This window comes from Cygnus atratus, chromosome 2 (assembly GCF_013377495.2).
Source record: "Cygnus atratus isolate AKBS03 ecotype Queensland, Australia chromosome 2, CAtr_DNAZoo_HiC_assembly, whole genome shotgun sequence".
Lineage (NCBI taxonomy): Eukaryota > Metazoa > Chordata > Aves > Anseriformes > Anatidae > Cygnus > Cygnus atratus.
In genome coordinates, this window is record NC_066363.1 from 127049017 (window position 1) to 127076878 (window position 27862).

General features: G+C 40.3%; 1 protein-coding gene across 2 annotated transcripts; it reads left to right on the forward strand.

Annotated features, from left to right (window-relative positions):
- The first annotated feature begins 1379 nt into the window (after positions 1–1379).
- On the forward strand, positions 1380–27486 carry RDH10 (retinol dehydrogenase 10). 2 transcript variants are annotated; one of them, XM_035563158.1, is made up of 6 exons: positions 1380–1735; positions 2057–2289; positions 21725–21823; positions 23116–23261; positions 23624–23755; positions 25679–27072. In XM_035563158.1, the coding sequence occupies exons 1-6, from the start codon at positions 1450–1452 to the stop codon at positions 25800–25802; spliced, it is 1020 nt and encodes a 339-aa protein (XP_035419051.1). In that variant the 5' UTR covers positions 1380–1449; the 3' UTR covers positions 25803–27072. The 2 variants fall into 2 exon arrangements, with proteins under 2 accessions (XP_035419051.1, XP_035419052.1); XM_035563159.2 differs by having other exon boundaries at positions 1438–1735; positions 2060–2289; positions 25679–27486.
- The last annotated feature ends 376 nt before the right edge of the window (positions 27487–27862 follow it).

Consider the following 27862-nt stretch of genomic DNA (forward strand, 5'->3'; position numbering starts at 1 on the left):
GCTTAGTGCTTCTTACTGTATCGCCTGGGCCTTGATCCTGTGAATGCCTACGTACGTTGTTAAAATTGCCCTTGGAGAAACTAGTCCTGACACATGTATTCAAAAGGAGAGAAAGTGGCAGAACTCGGAGTAGTAAAGGATTATTCGGTGTGGAAAAGGAGTAGGCAGCTGGGCTGAGAATGTTCGGCATTTCTTGGGCTTATTTGTTGACTGCACACAGAGGTGCTAGGTAGCAGCTGCATCAATGACGTTTGTGTTTTGTTTTGTTTTGTTTTTGTAAAATAGCATTGTTTTATTCTAATACAGCAGCTTATGTCACTTGATCTCATTAAAACTGTAATGAACACAAATACGTAATAAAAGACTTAAAATATCTCGAGTAGAAGGAACTATAGGTTCATAGAATGGCTTGGGTTGGAAGGGACGTTAAAGACCACCCAGTTCCAGCCCACCTGCCATGGGCAGGGACACCTCCCACCAGACCAGGTTGCCCAAAGCCCCATCCAGCCTGGCCTTGAACACCTCGAGGGATGGGGCACCCACAGCTTCTGGGCAGCCTGTGCTAGTGCCTCACCACCCTCTGAGTGAAAAACTTCCTCCTAACACCTAATCTAAATCTCTCCTATTTTAGTTTACAGCTATTCCCCCTTGTCCTGTTGTAATCTGAGCAAAGAGTTGCCCTTCGTCATTTTTGTAAGTCTCCTTTAAGTACTGAAAAGATTTTGCACGGTTTTTTTTTGTTTGTTTGTTTTACTGAAGAGATTTCACTTTCTCCAGCGGGAAGAAAAATTGATCAAAACACGGGCACCCACGATCTCTTTGGAAACCAAATTCACGCCATCGCATCTCCAGCCCTCCCATTTCCCCGTCAGCTCCCCAAAACTCCGCAGCCCGAATTTCTGCCGAGGCCGAGGGGCGACGTGAACGCACCCCCGACACTTCGCCCCTGACAGCAGGAACCGCCTCAAGATGGCGCTGCGGCGGGCGGCGCAGTGCACGCCGGGACATGTAGTCCGCAGGGGACACGGGCTCCGCTCCGCCTCGCAGCCGCCGGCCCCCGAGCGGCGCGGCTCGGCTCGGCTCGGCTCGGCTCGGCGGGGGTGTGGGGGTCCCGGGAAGGCGGAGCGGCCCGGGGGAGGGCCGGGGAGCCGGGGAGGAGGAGCCGGCCCGCCCGCCCGGCCCGCCCTATATAGGGCGCCGAGCGAGCAAGATGCTCACTGCCAGTAGCGGGGCCGCGGGCGGTCGGGGCGGGCGGCCGGAGCCGTGCTGGGGCTCGTTCCCCGGGCTGGCGTGCGGGGCTGGGGCGGCGGGGCTGGGCTCCGTGCGGGGCGGCTCGTCCCGGCTGCGGGGGCTGATCGCGGCGGGCTCCGGCCGCCCGCCTGCCGCCGGGGGGCAGCGGGGGCGGCCCCGGGTGTCGGAGCCGCGCGGCGGGGGCTCGGGGCCGGCAGTATGAACATCCTGCTGGAGCTCTTCGTGGTGACTTTCCGGGTGCTCTGGGCTTTCGTGCTGGCCGCCGCCAAGTGGCTGGTGCGGCCCAAGGAGAAGAGCGTGGCCGGGCAGGTGTGCCTCATCACCGGGGCGGGCAGCGGCCTGGGCCGCCTCTTCGCCCTCGAGTTCGCCCGGCGCCGGGCTCTGCTGGTGCTGTGGGACATCAACACGCAGAGCAACGAGGAGACGGCGGGCATGGTGCGCCACATCTACCGCGAGCTCGCCGAGGCCGCCAGCGCACCCAAAGGTAAGTGGGGGGTCCCCCGCCATGCCCCCCGAGCTCACCTGTGCCCCTTCCCTTCCCCTTCCCTTCCCGGAGCTGCCGTGCCCGAGGGTCTCTCCCCCCGCCCCGGGCATGGGGCAGCTCTCCCCGGCCGGGCAGGAGGGCACGGAGCGTCCTTCAAACCTGGCAGCGACAGCAAAGCGATGAGTTCTTCCCCGTAGCACCGCTGTGCGCAAGTTTAGCGCGATGGAAAACGGCTTGTGCTTTCCGCTCAACTCTTGATTTGCATGTTGGAACCCAAGTAAGGCTCGTGTTGTTCTCTCCTCTCTTGTCTGTGTTCCGTAGTAGATGGAGAAAAAGATGTGCTGCCCCATTGCAACTTGCAGGTTTACACGTACACCTGCGATGTGGGCAAAAGAGAAAATGTCTACTCGACAGCGGAGAGGGTCCGCAAAGAGGTTGGCGAGGTGTCCGTCCTGGTTAACAATGCCGGCGTGGTCTCTGGGCACCATCTCCTGGAGTGTCCTGATGAGCTTATCGAGAGGACCATGATGGTCAACTGTCACGCACATTTCTGGGTAACTATAAACTTGTTTATGCTGCCCTTTTTGTCACTTAATTTTAGGAAAATAACTGCTGTTGCCTAACTCCTGTCTTCTTGGGTTTTGCACTTGTTCCCTTTAATCTGCAAGCTGGCTACTTTGTAGGCTTCTTATTCTTTAATTTAACTTTCTGTTTAACAGGAATGGTGGGTATTAAAATCATTAATAAATAGCTTTAAATCAACTATGTCTTCCTAGAATCCGGAGTTAAAAATCTCATGCCCTCTTATGTAGTTCTGGGCATGAAGTCTTTTGCAACTGTAACCTCTGAATCTGCTTAAAGGTTGTTACTGTTAATGAATGACTTCACTCCCCTCCTCCTGTAGCTTTACACTAGTATGTTAGCAGCTTTAAAATGCTGCTTTAATAATGGTTACAGTAGTGAACTTACACATTTATGGAATAAAAATACTTATTAAAAAATCTGTTGGAAATCTTGCTTAAATTGCCTTGGAGGCAAACTTCCTCCTTTTGAAGGCTGGGAGGAAAGGCAAAAGATATCTCAAGAAATCAAGCCAAGAACACTCTTTCTGGAATCCTGCATATTTGTCCTCATAGCTTTCTCCTGGGGCTGCCAGTAGAAGTAAGAAAAACCTTTCAAGTGGATTCTGAGGTGATACTGTCTTTGTAAGTAGCAGTTACTAATTAAGGAGAAGTTATCTGATCTTATTCTTCTTTTCTACTTAAGTCCTGTTTCCCTGTGCATTTTATTTTTAAGCTCACTGTAGTGTGGAGTTATATAAATTGGTATGTCAGAGGGCATAATGCACACTTGGGTTAGCATTAGCTGTCAGATCGAGCCCATTGTTAGTATTAGAACTGTTCTTTGGTCCTTCAAATAAGGTTATGAAATACACTTGCATAACAATCAAAGGATTAAGCAATCTGAAATATACTTCAGCTTGAGCTTTCTTTGTCTGTTCTTACCTTTTTGATAATAAAACTCTGTAAAATTCTTCATCTTCAAAACTTAGAAGGACCTATCAAACCTGGGTTTCTAATGTGGAGGCTACATGCTGTTTCATAACCCTAAAGGAGCCCCCTTCAAATCTGTTCTGTGAAACACTTAATGGCAGAGCAGTCTTCTTCCAATGTATTGTAAAGCTTGCTGAGAGAGTGCTTAAACTTCAATGCACATGAGATTGTGTTTAGAAACTCTTAAACCTTAAAGTATGTTTTAAGGCAATTTGGAAAGTGATGAAAATGCTCATAGGACTTCCTACAACAGCTAAAAGTTCTGCATGTTCCCCTTTATAAAAGTTAAACTGATGCTTAAGCAAACGGAGATGTACACTAGATTTAATGACTGTTATTGATGTGGTTTAAAAGCAAAATTGACAAAGTTTCCAAGAACTCTAAATTATGACATCACCATGAATTAAAATATGGGAGGATCCTAAATTTTCCAGCTGTTCTTCCTTCAGGCCTAAGTCATACACTTATTTATAACATTGTTTCAGAGACCTTTATAAAGCACCCTGTGTGTTCTGTCTCTTTACAGGAATATAAAACTAAACTTAGTCTAGGATCACTGTGATTGTTTTTCCATAAGTTTCATTCATCTCTAAATGTTAGTGTGAAGTGAGTTTAATTTTTTTTTTACTCCAGAAAGGTATAGTTAGATATGAACTGTGAAAATTGAGGTCTTGGCATAAGCTTCTAAGGGTGTTGACTGCTCCTTTATATTTACTTGAGGATCTGTTCATACGTATGCTTCCTGCAGATCCTGTGTCCTGCTTTGGTTTCTCCTTTTTTTTTTTTTTTTTTGCTGCTGGCAGAGCTTTTTTTCCTAGTGTTCCCCTTCCTGATCCCAGAAAAGGTTGGCTTGACCAACAGTGGGTGGACTTCTATTAAAAAAAAATATATATATATACTTAATTCATAAGGTATCATCTGAATCAGCTGATTTGAAGCCAATTTTTTTTGATGCAAGTCAATGCTGACTTAAATAAAACAATGTGTCTAGATGTGTGAAGTCTTATGCAGCTAGACTTTTCTGTGTCAGCTAAACTGGTGGTCCAAAAGCAAAGTGAATGCTCTAGAGTATTATGTAGACTTTTAACTATTCTTGGACGGCGTTTCATCCAAAAAGCTGTAAATGGATTTCATAAAGACAAGGATCTTCCATGTAACATTGCTCTGTATTTCAGTGTCTTTGCTTCCTGGGTCTTGTTTTTCTTCTCCTGTATAATACAGGATTTTCTTTCATCATACCTTGATCACTAATCAAGCTTCCGTGTGCTTCTATATTAAAAATGGCAAATTGGAACAATGGTATTTTTCTCCCTGAACTCTCTGAAATGAGGCTGGTTGCCTGCTCTCTGTGCAGAATGCAGTTGAACCAAACTTGCTCTGTGTTAACAGCCATGATCCAAGGGCTGCCCAACCTCTGCAGTAGGCAGCAAGACAAAAGTCTCACTGACTTGCTATTGGGACTCCGGGCTGTGTACCGCATCACAAACTGGCAGTAAGGAGAGCTTTAGCAGCGTGCCACAGCCTAAACAGATGCTTTCCATTTTGCTGACATCCATGATTTGTATAAGCCTTCCTATGTGTGTTATGTGTAAACATGTCGCCACTGCATCATGTAGCAATTTCCACAGCATAAAATCCATTGCAATATTAAAAACCTGTTATTTCATGCTGTGATAACTCAAATGCTTCTGATATTGAAAACACAGGGACAAAATCCGTTCTCAGTTTGAAACAAGCCAGCTCTGGTTTACTATAATTTGCAGATGCATAAAACTGTAGTTGTAATGTAACAGTATCTTTCCTGCCAGTCTGTTGTGAGAATAATAACTTATTTGGCTGCACTTGTCAATTACTGGAACTGAACTTCTGCAGACCAGGGAGTTCTCTTCCTATATGTCGGAATCCAGATCTAAAAAATTGTTAATGTTAAGTTAGTGCAAGATTAAATTGTTGCTTAATGAATTTTAAGCCAAAAAAAAAAATGCTTTTTTCTTACAGCTTTACAATAAAGCTTTAAATGAAGTACCAACTTACCGTGTTTTACATCACAGAACAGAAAAACTGCTGTACAAATTTCAGAACAGATTGAGATTTTGTACCTATTATTCTTCCTGAACATAAGGTTATAAAGCTACTGCTGAATAAGTAGATATTAATATTATACATCAGCATAGTTCTTGGGAATTCTTCTAAAGTCAAAAGTTGAATAGGACTCATGCTGGGGAATTAGGGGCAAGGCAATGCAAGTCAGGCACCACTGAGTTCTGTGATATGAAGGTCCTTCTATACAGCAGATCTTCAGTATCCAGCTCTGAGAGAATAGTGGTATCACTTCAGTGTTTCTCTGTCATGTGAAGCTCTCTTCCTAGATGAGTTCTCTTCAACTTACCAAAAGGGGGAAGCAAAAGCATTTAGCTCCAGCTCTGTCATTTTTAAAAAAAAAAAAAAAAGGCATAGTGAAAGACTATGGCCCAGACTTGTGTACTGCTGCCTTACTCACGGTGTTCATTCACTTACAAACTACTCTATTTTTGAAGTTATGTCTATACATTTATCTTTTCAGGGATGTAACAAGTCTCTTTGGCAGTCTAACACTGATAATGGGGAGAGAAAAATATTGAGTAAAAAGGGGAATATTGCTAGAGTAACTTAAATATTTTGGACTATGTAATCCCCTGAACTTAAATGTACCTTGGAAAGAAAAAGTTAATGGAAGTTGAAGGATTAACTAAATCAAATACATATTCATGCAACTACTGTAGTTGTCGGTCTAATTAGACTGAAAGACTTGATAAAAACTTGGAAAAATAAGTGGCTTATTCTGTAGGTAGTGATGTTGTAATCTCTCGAAGTTCCCTGGTCTTCAACAGAGCTCACTTATATGAGTAGTTTTTCTGTAGCTTAAATGTGAAAGTGTTGCACGTTAAGTGTGCACACTGTCTCTTCTACAGAGGAGACAATTAGATCAAGTTATTATCTGAAACTATACCAGGGCAAATCATTTGTAGACCATGAGCATAGCAGTTTGGTTTGTCTTCATTTCTAGAATTCTAGTGTTTATGATCAAAGGTACACACAGTACTCTACTAACATGCCAGCTAGCTGTACTTAGCATTTTTGTTGAGCTGAATTAGCTGCTTTAATTTGTTTTAATTTCATTGTAACATATCCAAAGAAGCATAAGTTTACTAACAAAGTTTGAGTTCTTGACTTTTTTCTTTGAAAAATGAGTTGGATCAAGTTCAAGCCAAACCATGTGTATGTGATCCAAAAAGTGTCATCAAAACTAACTCTTCCCTTGCAAAATGATTCCAATTACATGCCACCAGTAAATTACCCTAGATAGCACATGTTTCATATGATGTGGTAGCATATTGGGTAACAAATATGAACCAAAAGCAGTCAGTCTTAGCTATGGAAAAAGGGGTATTGGCCATATTTACATCTTGCAGCTTCAGTATGGTTTTGTAATTCATATGTTCTTGAGTTTATTTCTCAAGGAAGTAGAGGAAATTTTTTATCAGTTGAGGAAAATACTGTCTTCCAGATTCACGCTCTAGAAAACTACATTTTCCATTCTTACGCAGCAGTGTACTTAAGTTTTAGAAAATAAATGGATGGAAATAATATTTCTGACGTTTCAGGGGGCATGAGACTGTCTTGGAGCTTTCCTCATAGATTTTTATTATGGACACACTCCTGGTAGACAAGCACAGTTGTTACCAACTTGAAATCTTCTGGTTTGTAATAATTGATTACCTGTATATCGCATCTGTAATCTAGCCTTGTAGTCACATCTAAATTATAGTCATCATTTTCAAAAAATGAGCCTGTTTTACTGAAGGTTTTGCGTTTTTCTGATTCTTTTGGGGAAAACAACAAAAAAAGCACATCTGATTAAGGCACCTAGATATGTAAGATTTGGAAAGGATTTTGCATCACTTCCAGAGTAGACACAAGTAAGGATAAAAATGAGTCTTCAGACAGTGCAGTCATCTGCAGAATCAGCAAGCATAATTAAGCACGTTGGGATGGATAGGTAGGTGGGTCATGCAGTGAAAAAACAACCCTTAGTTTGCCATCTGTGGGGATCGCGTGAACTCAAGCACAGACAATTGAAAATCCAGAGTGCTGTCAGCTGAACTGTAGCTGTTCCACAAATTACTGAAGTGTACTCCCTGAAGTCTACTGAGCCTATTCAGTCATGGTTTTCCATTGTCTACAGCATCTTGATGGTAAATGAGTAGACACGTGTCAAGGAGTCTGAACGAAATAGCTTATAGAGCTCTTGGCTTTTGTTTAATTACTAACACTTCCATCAGGGTAGTGGAAAAAGCGTATCAACGATTCTTTGATTGTATTACAACATTAGCTTTCCTGCACACGCATTCTGTGCTAGGCAGTCTTACTTGCATGGTAGAGAACGCAGACCTCTGTTGTTCAAACAGCAGTCGAATTCATCCATTTCTTTTCTCTGCAATGGTGTAAAGTGTCTGATGTTTGTCCCAGTCGGTTCACAAATCTGAAATGACCGTTCACCAGGTCTTCCTTAAACTGCTTCAGTTGCACCTGAGCTCTTGTGGTGGCTGTGCTCGGGCATACTTTGGAAATGAATTTGTTGCATCATTTGAAAGGTGCATGGAACTTGGACTCAACAGGAAATAAAGATTCTCACATTGCAACCTTTGGATTGTTTGTTGCCTGTAGGTGAGTGCCTCTGAGGTAGAATACAATGCGGTCAGCCAGTTACTTCCAGGTGATTAACTGGTTGAAGGTTGTAGAGTTTAGATGAAAGCAGTAATATATTTCACAGAAAAGCGATGTGAAAGTCCAATTAAGTAAGGGTAGACTTGTTCTTGAGAGAACATGTCAAGACTTCTTAAACTATTTGAGACATATTCGAAGTATTAGTCAATTATTAGTGGCTTGCAATTCTACAGTGTTCTAAAATAAAGATGGAAGTGCAGTATAGCTTGCCAGGGGTCAGGCACTTGGGATAATCTCACAACTTGTCTCCTGTGACTTTTTCCGAGGGTTAGAGATTTGTCAGCAAAGACAAGTTTCTTTCTCTGAAGAAACAGTCCTGGATGAGCGATCAGCGTGGTGATTAAATTCCTGCTTCTTACAGAATGAGTTAAGTCAGCTGAATAAGCGAAAACCTCTGCACTGACTTTGGTCTGGTGTTAGAGTGTTACATGTGAAGAGTTTGGGGAGGTGGGAAACCTTGAACGGAGCAGTAGTGTTTGCCACGATGGTGCCTAACCTAGCTAGAAGTGGAGAGGTGCCTCTTCACTGTTCCAAAGAAATAGTATAAAAGATTATGTCTTCCTTGTCCTGTGGAGATTAGGACAGCAATGGGGTGATCAGGTACAAAAGAGTTTAAAGCTCCAGAGTCCTCTATCTACAAAGAACATCTTTAATTTTACAAAAAGCAGCTAATGTTAATGAGATCTTAGTACGTTATTACCTTTCTGTAATAATCAAGTGACTATAGCACGCTTCTAGAAGACAGATGTGTTTGTGTGCTCAAATATAGAGAAAGGCAATCTTAATTATGATGCGGCTAAGTGTTGCTAGCCCAGTCTTCTCATCATTGCCTAAGCCCTGTCTTAAATGAACTGTGTGGGTTAGCAATCCTTTTTGGTAGTTCCGAGTGTCATCGGTTACCCTGACTAGACAGGTCGAGGAAAGGTGAATGTTGTGTTTTCTAGCGCCATCCCTACCATTTTTAGCACCACACTTTTAAAATCTTCTCTACTTTTATCTTTATCAGCTGGAAAGTGTTATTGTTTCCCAATGCTTCTCTTGCTTTGATTTCACTTCTGTGTTTTTTGTTTTGTTTTGGTGGGTTTTTGTTTCTTTGTTTGGGGGGGGGGGGGGGGCTTTGTTATGCATCTGTAATGCTAAATCTTTCTACAGTGCTCATTTATTTGATAAACCATGCTCCCCAGCCTTCAGGGTTTTCTGGCTGTTCACACTAATGGTAAAATTGAGTTATTGAGACCTGTCTGTCTTTTGTGAAAAATGGTACAAGTCTTTCTGCATAGGGAAGCTGGTGAATTACATACGATGTTGTGTGCTCATACCTGTGGTCTTCTTAGCCTGCTCATTGAAGGAAAGAAAAAGTGTCTTTCAAAATATAGTTACAGTGTCAATGGGTGGGCATAGACTGGTAGAATCCCTGTTCCTGAGGGTTTAGTTTGAAAGAAGATATGCCACAAATGGGGAAGAGATTTACATCGGTGCTTAAAACTTCTGAATGAGCACTTTGTTCTTGTAAATAATTGTATTAGGATAATGATTTATATGCTGGTCAAATTAACACTTGACAGAAGTGAGTTATCACGATTGGGAGGGGAGGGCGTTATAGGCCAAGGAATGCAGGAACAGCTGTGGAGCAGAGGTGACTGCCGTGGTGTGAGCCTTTTGAAATTCAAGTTTGTTTGGCTGTTGAATTCTGCACCTAAAAGTGCCCTGGTCACTTCTGCCATCTGTTTGAACTTGTGTGACAGCTTCTCAAGCACTCCCCTCACAGCATTAGTTTGTAAAAGCGCTTGAGCATATGCTTGTAACTTGTCCAAAATTTGTGTTGATTTATGATGAAACTTCAAGGCAGCTTACTGGTGGCAAGCTGACACATGGGACCATCCCTTAAATCTTCATCTTACCTTGCACTGGTTTTGGTATTCATCTGATCCTTGGGTGAGCCAGTTCAGCTCACCAACCTGTCTAGAGGGCGCAGGGGAAAGCTATTTGCTTTCTTGGCCAAATTTCTATTTAGAGACTAGAATCATCTCATCAGAATTTCAGAGTTACAGGAGCTGGTTTATGTTTAGGTGTTGGGGAAAGGGTGGGGAGGAACAGAATAAAATTGTGTGGCAGTGGACAGGATCTCTACAGCTGTCTAAGTGAAACCTCGTTCTTAAAGAGATTTTCTAGAATAGGATTTACAGGCTTAAAATATTTAAATAGGCATAATTGTTTCCAAGCTATAGTAAATCTGTCACTGTCACAATAGTCTGAATGTTACAACTTTGTTTCTAGAGAGAGAACAGTATTTTAACTACTATTTAAAACCTTTAGATAAAGGTAGGTTAGTTTTCTATTGTGCTAACAGCTCTAGCTTATTGCCTTGCACTGATACTGTCATTGCTGTTGTGTACCATAGAAAGCAGTGATCTCTATGCCTACTGCACCGTTTGTCTTCTCTGGAAATCATTCGTGCTACTACTGTTTCAATGTGGGAAAAACAGGCCATACCTGTGTTTCAGCTTGTGGGAAATGAGCTTAGTTTCCAGGGAAAGGCGAAAAAAGGAAGTAAATCTCTGCTTAGAAAGTGACTACCTACTCCCTTGGAAAGTGAGTAGTTCGCTGGTGTTTCGTTATAATGCCTATGTGAGTAGAATCTTTGAAAACTGCATTAGCTACTGTTTCAATCACTGCATTAACTGCAGTATATCTTTTTAGCATTTGTTGGCTTATGAAGCAAAAATTTACCTGCTAAGACTTTTTTTTTCCCCCAAACCCTTTTTTTGGGTGGGGGGGATAGTAGGGAGAAGTATTTCCACTCTCTGTATTTTGAAAACCTCCTAGCTCCATATGTTTTAAAAATGTTACTCCTCATTCAGTGAGTTACTTCACAGTAAGTTGGAGCCTTCTAGTAGGTCTTACTGGTTCCTAAACAAACTTTAAAGCTAAATTTTCATTCCATTGTAAATGCTTCTTTATTTTTCTGTTGCCGATAAGTAAGACTATTAAATGAAAAGGGAAGCTCTCCTTCTAATCTTGTTCCTCTTATGAGATATTATGGTATAATCACTTTCCTTTTCATAAAGTAATTGATTTGAAACAATGACTTCGTTACCGCGTTGGGAAGGATGAGTGAAGTGACTCAGCTTTCATCTGCATGTAGATACTGCTTAGAGATAGCAGAACTGTGGAGGTACTGCCTTTAGGTGTCTGTAAAATTTGAGACAATCTTTTTCTGTTCAGCCACTTCTTGAAACGCCTGTTACATAAATTGTAAAACATGAGTGATGACCTCATATTTTCCATAAGTAGTTCTGACAGTACTGTTCTCTAGTAATTCCTTGGAAACATGCAGACTAAAATACTAAGCTTTACTAAATATTCCAGAAGATGACTAAGCTTATGGCAAGCTGGAGAAAAATGTGTATTTGGAAATTGGATTGTGTTCTTGTTCACTGAACAGAATATTCTGAGCTCTTATCTAATAGTTGTTCTAAAATGAATTTATGTGGATTTTTCACTGACTCATAGAGGCATGTTTTCATTTTTTTGTCAAGATTATCAAATAGCTGGCAATAAATAACTTCTCTCCAAATGGTTGGACATTTGCTACAAACTTGTGCTAATGAAGGTGAGGGACTAACGTGTTTGTTACACTAATGTCAACATCGCTCTGAGACACCACAAATCCTTTGACTCAGCCATTTGTCGGTATATAAACAAAGTAGAATTTCCAGTCACTTCACTTCAACAGGACTTAAAACCAACTTCTGCAGGAAGGATTGGCCAACTGTTAACTTTTTATATCACTCGACAAGCAAACTCTAAAGTAATTTCAAATTTGACATTTGAATAAATGCAAGTTAGGTCTTCTTTACTGACAGATCTGCCTGTGGAAGAATACGAGGTTGGAAGTGCTGCCTATTGGGATTGTAACTTAAGTCCCTTAACTTCCAGGAGTGTACTTGGGCTGTCACAGTGGTGTTGGAGGTCTGCATTAATCTTGAGTATATGGAAAGCTCAAATGCTGACATGGTAGATCCAAGCAGAAGGATTTGCTTTCTTAAACTGCATGTTACTTTGCAGTGGCTGCTGCCAACTGTATAGTACTTGCTTTAAATTGAATGGTAATTGCGGTTTGGTAGCTGTGATAGTCTGAGGGTATAATGAGATAATGTTTGTAGAGAATAAACATCAGCTCGCCTAATAAGGTATTTTTGGGCAGGAGGGAGGAGTTCAGCTTTAGAGCATGATTACTTTGTCTGAAAGCTTCTGTTCTCATGCTTGGTTATGCCTTAAATTTGTGCTGGCTAGAGAAGTCTGCTTGTATGCATTTGCTCCCAAGTCCCACTTCAGTCTAGGCTTTTTGCAACACGAGGCAGACTAAACACATAGCTGAGCCTCCAACAGCCCACTTAGCATGGTATCTAACCTACTACTAATCCTTCCCTGCCTTTAAATTCTAGTTTGACATTTGAAGTACACAACAAACGCCATTGGCAACTTATGTTGTGCACTTCTGCACTGCTTAAGCAAATACACTGTCTTTCCCCCTGTTCATTGCTTGCTTTTGAGAATCTAATATGACTGTACTGTCTGAGCTCTGCACTGCCTCGTTGGACCTTCTCTTTCCATCTGAAAGGCCTTTAGAGCTAATGAGAAAGAGTAGAAGAAGAACAGGCACTATTTCAGACGGAGCAGGATAATTTATTACAGTCAAAAGCCTGTGTTGGGTAGGCAGAGGAGAGAAGTGACACAGGAATCAGCATCCTTTCCAAGCATCCTAGCTGAGATTTTTTTGTTTATAAACTTGCAGTTAACATAGAAATGAAGAATGCAAAGTCTCAGATGGCTTATGAACTTTTTCATCTGCAAGAGGCAGAGAAATGGTCTGTTGAACAGGGAGCTGGCTTAAGCGGAGAAGGTGCTCCATTTTTCATAGCCACATGAAATCAAAGACTTAGAAAAAGTGGAGGGAAGAGCCCTAAATATACAATCAGTGATTTAAACAATGGTATATACTGATGCATGTATGTGAAGTCATACAAGCTGTTATCTGCAAAGTGCAGATGTAAGTAGGTAAGTTTACGTGCATGTATGGTAGTATATATAAAGGCATGTCCATTAAAGGTAGCTAGATGCTCCTGCAAGAATTATTAGTGACATATACTCATTAGAAGGATCAGACACTTTTCAGGACGGATCTGACATCTGTGGGTGGAAATAATTTTAAAAGCTTGAAAATCTAAATCTACAATCTGTTTCTTAGCAGGAGGAGACAACACAAGAAAGATCTCAGGAGCAGAAAGGTGGACGCTGCATACCAATACCATAAATGCTCTTAATTTCCATTTGCTGGTATAGAATTAACAAGGGCAGTTCAGTCTGAATGCCTGAACTTCTTCATGCCCAGAAAGCATATAAAGCAGTGGCCTGTCTAAACAAAAATGAAATATTCTTAAGGAGAAATCAGGATTACCTTTAGCTGTGGTACATGTACCTACATCCCCGCCCTAGGTAAAGGTGCACTCAAAATCTAGAGTGTTGCTATGATGGTGAATGAAAAAAAGGTTTCACATGAGGCAACTGGGAGTTTGATTAGCACTAGATCACTGTAAGCCTTAGGTAATTATATCTTTTTCATCTTGACTCCCAAGCAGAAGGTTTCTGCAGCAGGAATTGTATTATTTAGGTAGCATGCTTGAGTACTTACCTGCACTTCAGAGGAGGGGAAGAACAAAGCTGTTTGCTGCTCTAGTCCTAGTTGCACAATTTGGGGTAGGATCACAGGAAATGAAGGCCTTAAATGAAAGGGGAGGGGGAGACAATGTAGTGACATGATAAGGCAATAGTACCAAAAGTTTCTGTTGCAATGTCCTTTCCTAACCACTTTTCATATTCCACTCTCTGTAGACACAACCCTTTTTCAGCTAAGCCCTGTTAACAAACTATACAAAAGACAATTTAGCCAGGCTAGGTTCAGTTGCCATAGGCATGTCGTAATTAGTTCTGGTAGTAAAGAGTGGAAAACAATGATTAATGTTTGGGAGATAACTAGTGGTATTAGTTTCCTGTGCCTTTTTTTTTTTTTTTTGAATAGCATTACTTATCTTATCTTTACTGTCTACGCATTGTAAACAGCTTTGTGGCACTAAGTTCTGATTAAGGAAACTACTTAATTCAGTTTCAGCTTTCTTCTGATACACTCAACATGAGTTTACTCGGTGTAAGAGGAACCACTACAATAACCGAAACATTCTCAGGAAGCAATGGTAGCTATTATTACTGAAAATTCAAGAAATTTTATAATTGGACCGTAACTACTACAAATGCTAAGCAATGTAGAAATGTAAATTTTGTCTGTAATATACTTTTTCTTTAGCAAATGGCATGACAGATGTAACCTACCTATAAACTTCAATAAATAAAGTTTAACCTACTTTCGTACAACTTTAATGCTTCTCAGCTGGCTAAGTACATCTCTTGAGAAGCAGAGGATTTTATGTGTATGGATCAGTCACGAAGGAGGAGAGAACAGGAACGTTAATTACTGACATGATTTAATAATGAATTAAAAACCAAACAAGTGATTCAAGTAATAGCTTATGTTTTTACTAAGTGAAGACTCCGTGTACTTCAAAGCAGTATTTCACACAGAGTTGGAGAGAGGAAAAAAGATGCTTATTTCTCTGTAAATCAAATACAGTTTTAAATTAACTGGTGTTGCCTTTCATTGTGACTTAGTTCTTCGGGGTATTTACTTTATTTTGTTACCTTTACCTCTTAACCTGGATAGATCTTATCTGTAGTTTCAGTCTATCTGCAAATGTAGGGCATGCGAAGTATTAGTGTGTGCGCGTTTGTGGCTTTGCTTCCTTGTTACTCGTCATCGTTATAGACTTCTGTTTAAGTCTATCTTGTTCTTTCATGAGCTTCTGGTTGCAAGGCAACTGGAACATTATTACTGTGCATGTATGTTAAGCATTAACTGCTGTAGCAGTTCAATATTAAAGGAATCCCCATGGCCCCAAAACAGTGGGTTTTTATGTGAAGGACAAGCAAAGCTTTAGTGAGAAATTGAAGGTTGTATTGCCTGCCAGGAGCTATATAACTAAGGGACTCCTTTCAAAATGAAATATTGGAAGCTCTAGCTTTTTGTTTTGAACGCAAGACCTGTTCAAGGCACACTTGAGGGCAATCCTTGAGTAGTTTGTTTTCATGCTTTTAATACAGCTGTCTATGGAAGCTTGGCTTGAAGAAGTCATATGTACCTCTTGATCCTTTTTACTACAGAAGGATCTGGGTAGACCCACGAACAATCCAGAGAAATGCATGGCTTTCTTTTTTTAAATTAATTACTTTATGAAAACTGCAAAATTCTGGCCTATTTTTCATTTTGGCTTCTTGAGAACAGAAACTGAAGATCAAAAATAGTAATGATTTCCACAGCTATTTAAATATTTACCTAGACAGTGACTAATTATCCAGAGGGGACCCAGCCCTTCTTGAAAACAGCCAGCCGAGACATTTTTACGTCAAGGCACAATTTTGGTCCGTTACCTTAGCAAGGTCAACAGTAGTTGTAGACTTCTGTCTACCTTCTGTTTTCAGCATGTTATTGACAGAGCCCTGTCCAGTGTGCTGTGCAGTCTCTTTAGTGTCCAACACAATACTTGGTATTTGAATGTAGTCTTTGCACAGTTACTAATCTCACCTTAAACAGATTTCAGAGATTCTTGTATAATGGAATTTAAGAAGGTTCTGGGGATAATACGGAAAAAGTAACTCAGATGATAGTGCAAATGTCCAGTTATTATGCTCAGTTCTCTTTGGAACCAAATAAAAAACTGAAAGGAAAATAAACGGTTAAATCCAGGCTTGTAATAGCATGTTCTGGTGTGTGAGAAGGCATTTTGGATATTATAACCTCTAGTGTGATTAAATTCTCCTTTGAGAGCTGCACAGTTCTAGGGAATACTTTCAAGACCTCTTCTAAAAGTATTTGGCAGTGACTTTTGCTGTAATCCTGTAAATGAAGTTTTACCCAGTGTTTTTAAAGTGTATTTAAAGTGGTTATCCTCTGAAATAAGATGGGCTGTGTGACTGTAGCTGAAAATAACTTTAGTATATGTACCGATAAGCTTGCCATGTGGTTTTTTTTTTTCTGCCTTTCGGGCACCTCTCTCGTTTTTTTTAACGTGCAGGAGTGCGTTAGTGCTATTCTACCCAGTTAGGAGAAACCTTCTTTAAGGCTTAGGCTGCACAGCCACTGTGCGGAAGAGTTAGAAGTGTTCTTTTGTCAGACTTTTGTGCCTAACTTCCCAGTTAGAGGCATGGAAAGGGAAGTCGAGGTGTGTGTAATCTCTGAATTTCGGTACGTGGTGGAGCGAGTGGCCATGCACTGTCCAATGATGAAGCAGGAGAACTTGCAGTGTCCTTCTGTGATCGGTGAGGAATGGGAAGAAAGGGAAAGTGAATGTCCGTGTGGGGTAGAGAGAGCACGTAACATGCATTTTAGACAAAAACTGGAACTACATTTTCTTGTCACTGGCTCCATTGTTTCATGATAATATAGCATATAATATAATTGTTATTAGCCAACATGCATGGCAGCAGGCTGTTATGATTTCTGGTACCTTAGTTCTAGGTTTAACCAGAGCTGTCTGGATGAGTCCTTGACTACTCACACCAATTTTGCCTCATGGGTCTGGCTGAAGGGTCTTAACATGAAGATAAAACAATGCAGTTACCCAAATGTTGCACCCTTTTATATGTTTATGTGTCTGGCTGTTCTGGCAGTCAGGAATAGCTTTGGCTTGGGGGGAAATGTCGTATCTGTTATACCAGCATGGCACTCTTGTGGAATAACAGTGATGTAAAATCTCAGCTCTTTTGATCAGCCCCTGAAAAACAACTGTGCTCCATCCACCCTATGTGAAGGGGCCGTATGGAAAATGAGCTATTCCTTTGGCATAAAGGAATTTCTGCTTTAGAGTAAAGCAGCTTGTTTATGCCATCAAAATAGTTTTAAATGGCTGTTGGGCATTGACAGAAGGCAGAAAGTGTGAAAAAAATTACTATATTGAAAAATATAAACTTAAAGGACCTTACGTGTTGGTACCTGCTTTGTTTGTGTCTTTGATATAAAGACAAGTCTATAAACATGAGGCAGCATGTACTTTTCCACTTTGGTGTGCTTTCTGCATTCAAAATTCATTGTCTTGAGCTGCATTACATCTAACATTGTTTTCTGTGGATGCTTGCTTTCTACTTGAAGAATAATTACTCCAAAATTTAATTAAAAAAATCACTTTCCCAAACACAGTATTTCTTCATATTCTCATTTGCTGTGTTTAGACTAATTTGTCTTGACATTGCAGCTGTGCTGTTCTTTGTGTTGCACAATCTTTTGAGTTTTGTTTCATTAAGAATGGAACTGAAGAATTTGGGGAAGGGGAGGGAAGAAGTGCTAGACTGTTAGAAGTTAATTTGCCGTAAACCAAAATGTTGAGAACAGATTATGAAAGCTATGAAGTGACATGTAAACGCTTGTTCATTTTCACACTTATGAGAAATAAGTCATTAAAGCTGCGTGCATATGAAATACATGTTTGGTTACAGCTACTGGGAACTGATTGTTCTTACTGGTATATTCAGAGGCATGGAGGAAATTGCTTAGAAGGTTTGGAATTGGTCTTTAGGCTCCATAAAACTTAAAGATTAGACCTCGAAAAAATAGCTCTGCTCTCTGTTCAGAGCAGCTTCATATGTCCTGTCTATCCCACCTATCTGCTTTATCTAATCTGAAATACGGGTTAGAAATGACATATTTGTACTGTGGTTTTTTCTTTTTTTTTTTGGGGGGGGGGGGGGGGGAGGGAATAAAGAGCTAATTCTGAATAAAGAGGATGCTTAACGTCAATTTCTTGATGTTAAACACTCATATCATTCATGAATCTTCACAACACAATTCCTTTCATTTACTATACTCACTAGTTTCTCCCCAGTGTTAAAGTGTGCAATGTTTGTCGTTAATAAGAGACCTAAGTACTGACTTTAAGTACTTAAATGTTTTAGTTAAATGTCTTCCTCTGCAGCTGTGAGAGGTAAAACTGAAATTAAGGGATCAAACCAGAAGGCAGATAGCTTGATTAAATCAGTTGAGTCAATTTGAATTATTCTGGGGCCTGGTTCTTGACCTCTAATGCCATGGACAATACCACATTTCTTGCTTGGCATCTTATAATACTTTTTTTTTTTGTGGCGGATTAGCACGTCCATGCATCACCTCAGAAGACTAATGTGGGCTGTGCTACCTGTTCAGACAAACGCCAGATGGGAAGGCCACCCAGGAGGCATCTTGCCCCTGAACCAGTCGAACTCTTAACTAGTTTCTGAGCAGCACAGCAAGCACACAGAAGACTCCAGGTCTGGTAGGCAGATGTAGCTGAAGCTGAAAGAAACTAGAAACAAGAAACTAGGTTGGTCTGGTTTATGTAACAGGCAGAAAAACTGGGGACCAGAGTATGGAGGAAGCTGCTTTGATCAAGGAAGTGGGCTGTGCCAGGAGCTCAGTAAGAACACTGATTTATTTGGGGATTGCTTATACCACGAAAGAGAATAACTTCACTTTGGGATTGTTTATCCCAGCCAGAGGAGGCTGGGAGGAGCAGTGAGCAAGCCTTTACTCTGAGACTGGAAATGTGTCCCCCGATAGGGTGTGTCTGCCTCTTACAGCGCTTGTTTTTTAAGTACTGGCTCCCAGCTGTAGCAGATGGCTGGAGGGTGGCAGCAACCGAGATGACTTTCTCCGTCATCCATTTAGCTGAGATGTTGATAGTTGGCTGCTAAGTTTTGTCCATAAGATAGTTGCACTATCTTTATAGACCCCCTTGGTTTCAGGTTTTAACTGGATTAGCAGGATAATGTCCCATGACAAAGTACAGGGCCCTGCTCTGAATGGGCTGTTTCAGAACACGGAGGTCTCGTGAAGATTTCCATGAATTGCTAATTGTCCTCAGAGCAGAGTGGCTGCGTTTTTTCCTTTGCAGCTGTAAAGGGCCTCTGAAGAGATGACTTGCATGAAGTGACCATAGTTCTGCTGCTGGAAGTTATTCAGTGCTGAAGACATCATCCCAAAGGTCCTTAACAGAGTTCATTCGTCATGTGCCAGTTTGCTCTTGACCAAAAACGGGTTACTTTAGTCACAACCTCTGAAAACTCAGGCTTTGTAATCATTATGCTCCTCTGAAGAAGCATCAGACAGTTAAGAGTATTGAGATTTACTGCTCTGCAGTTGTTCTGATTATTTCCCATGTCTATGTGCATGCCTGGGAAAGTTCTGGTCATCTTTAGCCATAGGTAAGTACAGCCATTTATGGACACAGTTATAGAACAACATGTTTCCCTCCCTCCAAAAAAAAAATAGAGGGGAGAAGGAATAAAGGCAGTGTTATAGTGAAGATAATAGAAAAAACAGCCCAAAGAAGCTTCGTGCGCTTTCCTGTTGTTTATCTTATGGAAGAAAACAATGATCCATGCTTTGGAAGTGGTAGGAAAAAACCTGTTACTGTTTCTTTTCCTTCTTTCTCCCCCGCACCTTCTAAAGAGAAAAACTCCAAGGCAAGTGGCCCTTCCTTTCTGTACTTACTGTGCTTTGCAGGCATAGCTTCAGCCTGCATTATCAAGCTTTCTGGCAGTGTGGGGTGGCAATCAGTCATTCCAATGCGATGTGGACAGATAACTGAGACGTAAGTGGAAACTGCTGAGGGAGCTGACTAATGCTCTGGAGGGGAGTAAATTGTTAGCAGGACTGAGCTGGGAGCACAGTCCTCTAATGAGGATGGTGCAGAAGATCTGGGCCAACGTACGTTGGTCAATGTCGGGGGGAGCGTAACGCAGGCTGCAGAGGAAGGACGTGCTGTAAAAGTTGAGCAAAGAAAAGTTTTGCTTCTTTGCTCTTACCTTTTCAGACTGTGCTGCTCTGGGATGGCTAAGCTGCGTTGCCACGCAACCTGGGAAGAGAGGCTGAAACTTCGTGTGCCTGGCACAGATTAGTTTAACAAGTGAACTAAATTCTTTTCCAAGGCTCTGTATAAGAGGTTTAATGATCCCTGCCACGAGGAAAGAAACAAATGCAAGGCGGTTTGCTCTCAGATTATTTTTTATAATTAGCTTCATTATGCGGTTATGACAGAATCTAGGAGTTATATGAATCAACAGTAGAAAAGGCAAGGAGTCAGGAGGTCTGTTAATCTTCTATCATCTGCCAGCTGTCCAGTGAAAACAGTCTTTTGTGTGGTGTTAGGAGGTCTGGATTAGTCATTTAACACCTGCAGGCAAAAAACATTGTACAAGAACATGTGAAAATCATTAGAGCAAAACTGTCCTGACGTCTGTGATTGGAAAATGCAGACAGCATAAGAATGGAATTAGATGGATTCAGCTGTAGCTTGCACGTCTTTTTAACAATGCAGCTGACACAATTCAGACCAACAATTAAGCAAGCAGCAAATACTTCAGGGGCATTTGCATGCTTTGGGTTTGGATCCAAATTAGATGGGAAGACCTGGTTTCTGGAAGGAAGAAGCATTTGTGGTTCTGAGCGAGTTAGAATAATAGCTCTGCCACGAGAAGATTTACGTATTAACTAGACCCATTTGTGATTAACAAGCATTGTTTGAAGTTGTTTGGCAGTTTGAAAGTGATCTAGTGTAGTATGCTGATAATCTACAAGCCAAAGTAAATCATAACTAAACAAATCATTTTACTACTTAATTGATTTCTAGCATCTGTGTTGCTCTGATATTTCAAAAAAAAAAAAAAAGTATTGAGTCAGCTTCAGAAAACAGATGACAGCTAGGTATTCTAAGAAAGGTGATCTTCTAGCAACTGCCTTCAATTTATCACTTAAAACTTAATTTTTTAAAGGTGTTAGCTCTGATTTGGTTGTTTAAACAAAAACAAACTTTGAGATAATCAAAGCATAAAGATTGGTGGTTAAAATCATTCATAATTTCATCCTGACACTTGATTTTATCGTTGAAATCCTTTTAAAATGTGGAATTAATAATAGAAGTATACATCTAGTTTTAGTTAGAGCAATGCTTATGGATACTAATAAGGGTGGAAGGCAGTTTAAACTAGTAGATGTTTAGTGTATTTTATATGGAAAAGGTAAGATCAGCAAAACCTCTGTCTCCAGTACTTCTTTATTGTAAAATGCCCAAGTCGGTAAGTGGATAAAACCAACCATATCTAACTGACAAAACATGCTGTCAATAATTAGAATCGGTAATTGGCACTGATCTTAACATAGATGTACTGGATGGCATAATTAAACAGTTTGCATTCCTTTTTCTGTCTTTAAAAAAAAAAAAAAAGACTTCCATTTTAGGGGCAAATTATCTCTTTCTGATAACTAGTCTCTTGCAGAAAAATAAACATGTCTGAGCCCAATTGATCCTTTAACCTTAGGATTTCTGGAGATACAATCCTTGCTGCCTTGCTGTCTGAATTCACAAACATGCTGTAGATACTCTGTTGGCATTTTTGAAAAACTTAGAAGGTCAAAACCTGTACGGTGATCTTCTAAATTCGTGATAACAAACGGAGATAAAGGTTTTGAACACCTGTAGCTAATGTAGTATGTTCATGGTGTTTCTTTGTTTTGTTTTTTACTTTGTAGACAACTAAAGCATTCCTTCCCAAGATGCTGGAAATGAATCATGGGCACATTGTGACAGTTGCAAGTTCCTTGGGACTGTTCAGTACTGCTGGAGTGGAGGTTTGTTAGACTATTTATTTATTTATTTATTTGGTATTAGCAGCAGAAAATAAAGTCAGATCTTCCGGAGATACTTGGGAGTTATGGTGCTCGCTACCATATCACCAAACAGCACAGGGCTCAGTGGAAGCCTAGGACAGCTAAGGACTTCAGAACGCTGAATGATCTGTGAATAACCTGGTGATTTTTAGTAACCTGAAAGGTGTCCACCTACCTGTTCCTGCCAAGAACTTAAGTGTTAAGCCTGAAGCCAAAGGCAAGGATTTTCAAAAGTAATGTTTCTTGTTTCCTGTTTCTGTGAGGAAATTGCTGCCTGCCTTCCTTCCAGACTATATGGCTCACTTGCTTCACTAGGCTCCAAGTTATGTGTTAGGTCATCTAGTTGCTAGCAGCCATTTGAGGACAGCAGTTTTTGTGACTTGTTTGGTACATAAAACTAGGTAAGGATTAGAGCATATTAGCTTGCATTTGGGGTCATTAGCACAAATGCAAATGGGAACAAAAAGTATTCACTTAGTGAAAACAAGTTAATGAGTTTAATGGAATGACGGTCATACTACCCAATAAGATGTAGGCTTCTTTGCACATGGTTTAGGCGCAGTCCAGGATCTTAACCTGCAGTGTTTCTCAATAGAATTAAGCTGGTGTAAGTAAAGGTTTTTTAGAGTATTTGTTGTCTTGAGAATTCTTGAAAGAATTTCCTAGACTGTGGGTGTGACGACCAGCAGAGGTGGACACATTCAACTGAAAATTAAATGTTACTGCTGTCTCTGCAGTTATTTTTTAGTTTTTATTATTTTTATGAGATAAGCAAGCTATATAATTTTCTGAAAATTAAGCATATGATACACTCAAATCTCCATTATACCTCCTGTTGAAACTAACATAAAAAATAAAGCATTTTAGATTTCTACACCTATACCCTGCCAAATATCCAAGCTTCTTCAAATCTGACCCTAGGTAGTATTAAGTTTCTTAGTCCTTTGTTCCAGCATTTAATGTTAAGCAAAGTGGTAATCAGAGCAACTTGCCATATGAGCCTGCCTGATTCAAAGACTTGAATCCCAGGTAATCTCCTCCTACATTCAGCTTTCCTGCTTTCATAGTTCTGTGCTAATTGCCTTAAAAGTGAAGTGATAAATGAGTTTATGTTATGCTATATTCAGTGGGTGTCTTTTGTTTTTGCTTTGTAAATCTGTGCAGGATCACATCAAATATGTTTTGGCTTTAAACACGATTCATATCTGTCCTTTTTAAGTTGCCTTTTTTTGCCTCAATCATTGCCAACACAGGATTATTGTGCCAGCAAATTTGGAGCTGTAGGTTTTCACGAGTCTTTGAGCCATGAATTGAAGGCTGCCGAAAAGGACGGAATCAAAACAACTTTAGTCTGCCCTTATCTTGTTGATACAGGAATGTTCAGGGGGTGCAGGATCAGGTGAGTGTAAAATTTTTTTTCCCTGTGTATGTAATGTTGCAAAATATACTTGAAGGTAATTTAACTTTGTTACCATAAAAATATTAAAATAAATATTGTCTGCTTTAATATATGTTAATGGGAGCTGGGATATGTTAATCCCAGCTCCAGAAAAGGACTTCTGAATTCAGTGATCTTCTTTTGTCCTGTTGTTCTTAGCACAAGTTTTGCCTTTTGGCAAGTTGTTGTAACTGAATAGTGAACACAAAAATTGAAGCCTTTGACATTGTTGAGGCATTCCAAAAGAAAGTGGGTTAATGGACTTCTCTGAGGTTGGCAGTCCTTTACATATCTTCTTAATCAATCTTAATCAAATATTTCAGAAAAGAAATTGAGCCTTTCCTTCCACCCTTGAAGCCAGAATACTGTGTGAAGCAGGCTATGAGAGCTATCCTTACAGACCAGCCAATGATTTGCACGCCTCGCCTAATGTATATGGTCACCTTCATGAAAAGGTAATATCTGAAATGCCAGTTTGTTGGTAATACAAGCAACAGAATGCTAGTGGAATATGTGAGCATGTCCACTTTCTAGATATAAACGCCCTCCTACTCACACAGGGGCCATAGGTGCTGTTTTGTCATAATTTCTGTCTCTTTCTTGGCTTGCACAAGTGTAGGTTTCTTTAATGGAAAGCTCCATAAAACTGAGATCCTGTGTATTATTATGCATCCTGGCTTTGCTTTTCTGCTATCTTCCATCCTCCTTAGATTCCTTTTCTCCTCAACAGACTGTTCTTCCATTTTGTGGACCCCTCTTTAGGAATGGGGAATGAGGAAGCTTACAGTAAAGGATCCTGTAGCTGTCTCTAGGACCAGTATGTAGGAGGCCCTGCCTGCAGATCCCCTAGGACTTGCATTGATATGGTAGACAAGCTGCAAATCTGCACATTCAGAACCAATTTGCAGAGCTGTAGGAAAGGATAATTAACGGAATTATCTCCTTTGTCCTAACACAGTACAGGTTTTGGATGGGAACTCTGTTTAATCTCTAACTAGGCTTCCATTTCAATGATTCAGGGTAATACAGGAGTTGGCTCAATTCCACTGATTCAACATAACTTACTAGTTCATAGAGAACAGCTTCACAACTGCACAGGTTTTTCTGTTTTGTTTTTGTGTTGTTGTTTTTTGTTTGTTTGTTTTAATCTGTAGTGTGTAGGAGGAACCTTTAAAATATAGTGTTGTCTTACTGTCCTTCTGCAAGGGATGGTTGAAACTGAGAGTCTTGGTCATTTTTATTCTACTTACAAAGCAGTTGTTCTCTGCTTTAAGTCCCTCCTGATGGACAGGATCACCAAAGACTAGAGACCTTGACTGCTCACCTCTTTCCTGAAAGAGAGTATGTATGTGTCTCTTCTGTCAGTGAATTGAGATCACTATTACTGTCTTTAAGAGCTAGCTTCTTCAGCCAGATGCTCAGAGGGTGCTTCAGTGCTACAAGCAGTGCATCCTGCAGCAGCAGTGACATCAAAGGGCCTTTGGGTTGTCTTGCATTCAACACTTTAGCTTCCAACAGGGAGATCAAAGTTCCAGCATAATCCATGCCCCAGGCAGCAGCAGCACTTAGATCAAAGGCCCTCCAGTGGCTACTGCACAAGCAGTACTACTGCCAGCAAAGACACCTTTACCAGTGACATCTACTTCAGTGCTTCAGTGATTCTTTCTCCTAATGCCTAGATTCTATGTATTGCTTTCCACTGAATGAGTGTCTGTCACTCTGTTTTCAGGGGCTGAGGAAAGCCCATCGTAGTCCTTCACTAGAGCTCCTGAGTACCACCCTTGAAATAAACAGAATATTTTGTGGATGCGGGAAAGAGGGGAGGGTCCATAGCCAGGTATTCATCATGTACTCTTTGAATTTTATCTGATGGGGGCAAAAAGGAAATTACTTTCTTTGCTTCAGACCTCTTTTTGAGGACGGATAATTGAGTTTAGAACATGTGTAAAACTTGTTAGACATCTGATGACCAAAGAATTGCATTAACTAATACTAATCCCAAAGTAAAGAGTTTCCTAAATGTCTGGTGACTTCTGTTGATGCTGTTTTGAGCAGAAACTTTGGTTTTAGTAGACTTTCTGCGGTGCAGTTGCCCCCACCTCTTTAAAACAAGCTTGTAAAGAAGCAGCAGAACATCCAGTCTAAGCTGGAGGCATGTGAATAAATAGCTTCTTCCTCCTTTCTGCCTACCTTTATGGCTTAGACTCTCTAGAATTTCGCTTTTCTCAGTAAGTATTCCTGGCAAATAAAAATCCTTTAAGTCTCTTAGGAAGCCCCCACAATAGCTATTATGTTGCTTTAAAGAAGACCAAGTACATAATATGTGGAGGTTTTGTTTTATACTGTCTTGTAACAACTTTATAACTTCTCTTTTGCAGTATTCTGCCCTTTGAAGCAGTTGTATGCATGTATCGGTTTTTGGGAGCAGACAAGTGTATGTACCCTTTCATTGCTCAAAGGAAACAGGCTACAAACAACAATGAAGCAAAAAATGGAATTTAACACTGGTTTGGATGGACTAAGATTTATAGGTGAATATGATAATGTTACATAAGTAAATTGTGAAGCACACTTGCATCTATGAGATGCAAATGTCAACATCTTACTGTGGCATTCTCTTGCGTCCTAAACCTGTGTATTGAACTCTAAAAATCTTTTTTTTTTTTTAATATACTGTAAATAAAACTGACTAGAGTACTTGGAAAATGTGATAGGTAAAGTGAATTTACAATGTAGCTGCCACCATTGTCCTTTAGAATATCACTGTATGTACAGTAAACTAGTCATACTACTACTTGTAGGGATGCACTGTGTGATATCTCTTCCTCAGCCTGCCAAGGTTTATAAGAGCTGTCTACAGCTAGAAGATGCAATGTTTCAGAAGCTGTTCATTTTTCCCTATGGTATTTGAGAAAGGAGGGAAATCTTGAGATTTGAGCTACTACTTATGACCTTTTAGCAAATTCAAGGACAGTTTCTGAATGCATCTCTTGCTATATTATCCCAAGCTCTCTAAAGGACACATGGCCAAATTGTGCTGTAATTCTCTTTTGTAGCAATTGTGTGTGTTCTATTTAAACAAAGATAAAATTAAATTTGTAAATCTCTGCCGATTCAAAGGCAAGTGAATGTCTCAGAAATACTCTGAGCAAACCTGTACTGGGCATCTGGTTTTCTAGGAGTTCAGTCAGTGATTTAAACTGACTTTTTTCAAGTTGCTTGATTTGAAATATGCTCTGTTCTGTTTCCCTCTGCATATGTCAGAATCCAACCTGTTGTTACGGACTATACGTTTCTTTTCTTCCTACTTATTCGTACTTCCGACAGAGTTTTCCCACCCCCTGAGGAAGCTGTTGTATTAAGTTTCTGTAACTGGACTTGTGCCTAAAAGACAAAGCAACTCAGCTGACATACAAACTGTTTATGTAACTGCTGGTCATATGCCAACTATTAGCAAAGGAAGAATAGAATAACGCCTGATGCAACTTTACATGTGGAGTATAGAAGGGTGTAAAGATTTTTTTGAGTTGTACTCACATTGTAGAACAGCAAATGACATTTTTACAGTATTTTTTGTAAAGCGAACAATTTTGTGCCTTGAATTTGGTAATCTGTATTAGTGAAGCATTGTAAAAGTGAACTTCTACCTCTGTATCTTAATGTATACCATCCACTTGTAAACTACTATTGGACAATTTGTGATTACTTTTTTAGAATGTCTTGTTAAATAGTGACCAATGCCTGTGGTTATTAAAGTGAGCCACCTTTTCCTTAAAGCAGTGATTGGAATGCTTCCTTGAAAGACTACTTCAAACTACTTTTGCCTGCTCCTGCTATTTAGTATCAACACAGTTCACATATTTATTGCTCAATTCCTGTATCCGCTTTGTCAACTACATGGTTTACAGTCTAATCTCATAAATTGATCAATAAGCACTGTGAAATAAGGCTTTAGGAGCTGACAGTTTTCTATCATTTCTAAACTCATCAATGAAGTAGCTGGTCAAAGAGCTTCTGAAGAGTACCCATTTTGGTTTTCTATAGCGTTTCACTTAGATCTACATAAAAATAGTCTGGTGTGGATGCAGTTTTAATGCCTCAAAAAGTAAATGTAGTTTCAGTCCAACTGCAGTTATTACTGCGTATATATAACATGCAAAATAAAAAAAAAATCCAATATCTGTATAGAGAATAGTGTTGTTAACTAAGCCTGTTTAGAGAATAGTCCAAAGTAGAAGAAACTGTTTACATTAGCCCTTATTCCAAATTCCATGCTCTTTTGAAAAAGACTCTTAATTTGACCCTGGGGAAGTCATTAACTTCATGTTCTTACAGCAAAGTCACTAAGAGCAAGTACAGCAAATTTCGTTCCATTACACAGCATCATTTTAATGCACTTTTTTTCCCTCTAAGATGTCTTAATCTATACTGCTGTCTCAGACTAAGAAGCAGCTTTTCTAGTTGACATAGTGATACCCAAGACACTTACTAGCCTGATGGAAATGGAGAAATGAAAAGCTGACCAGTAATATCAAGTTTCTGTAAAGCAACGTGACATTTTA

Bases quoted from the DNA above. Each gene is read 5' to 3' on its own strand.
- RDH10 (XM_035563158.1), top strand. From the start codon at position 1,450: ATGAACATCCTGCTGGAGCTCTTCGTGGTGACTTTCCGGGTGCTCTGG. The intron at 23,262-23,623 runs GTGAGTGTAAAA...CAAATATTTCAG, and splicing joins TTCAGGGGGTGCAGGATCAG to AAAAGAAATTGAGCCTTTCC. The intron at 23,756-25,678 runs GTAATATCTGAA...TCTCTTTTGCAG, and splicing joins ATGGTCACCTTCATGAAAAG to TATTCTGCCCTTTGAAGCAG.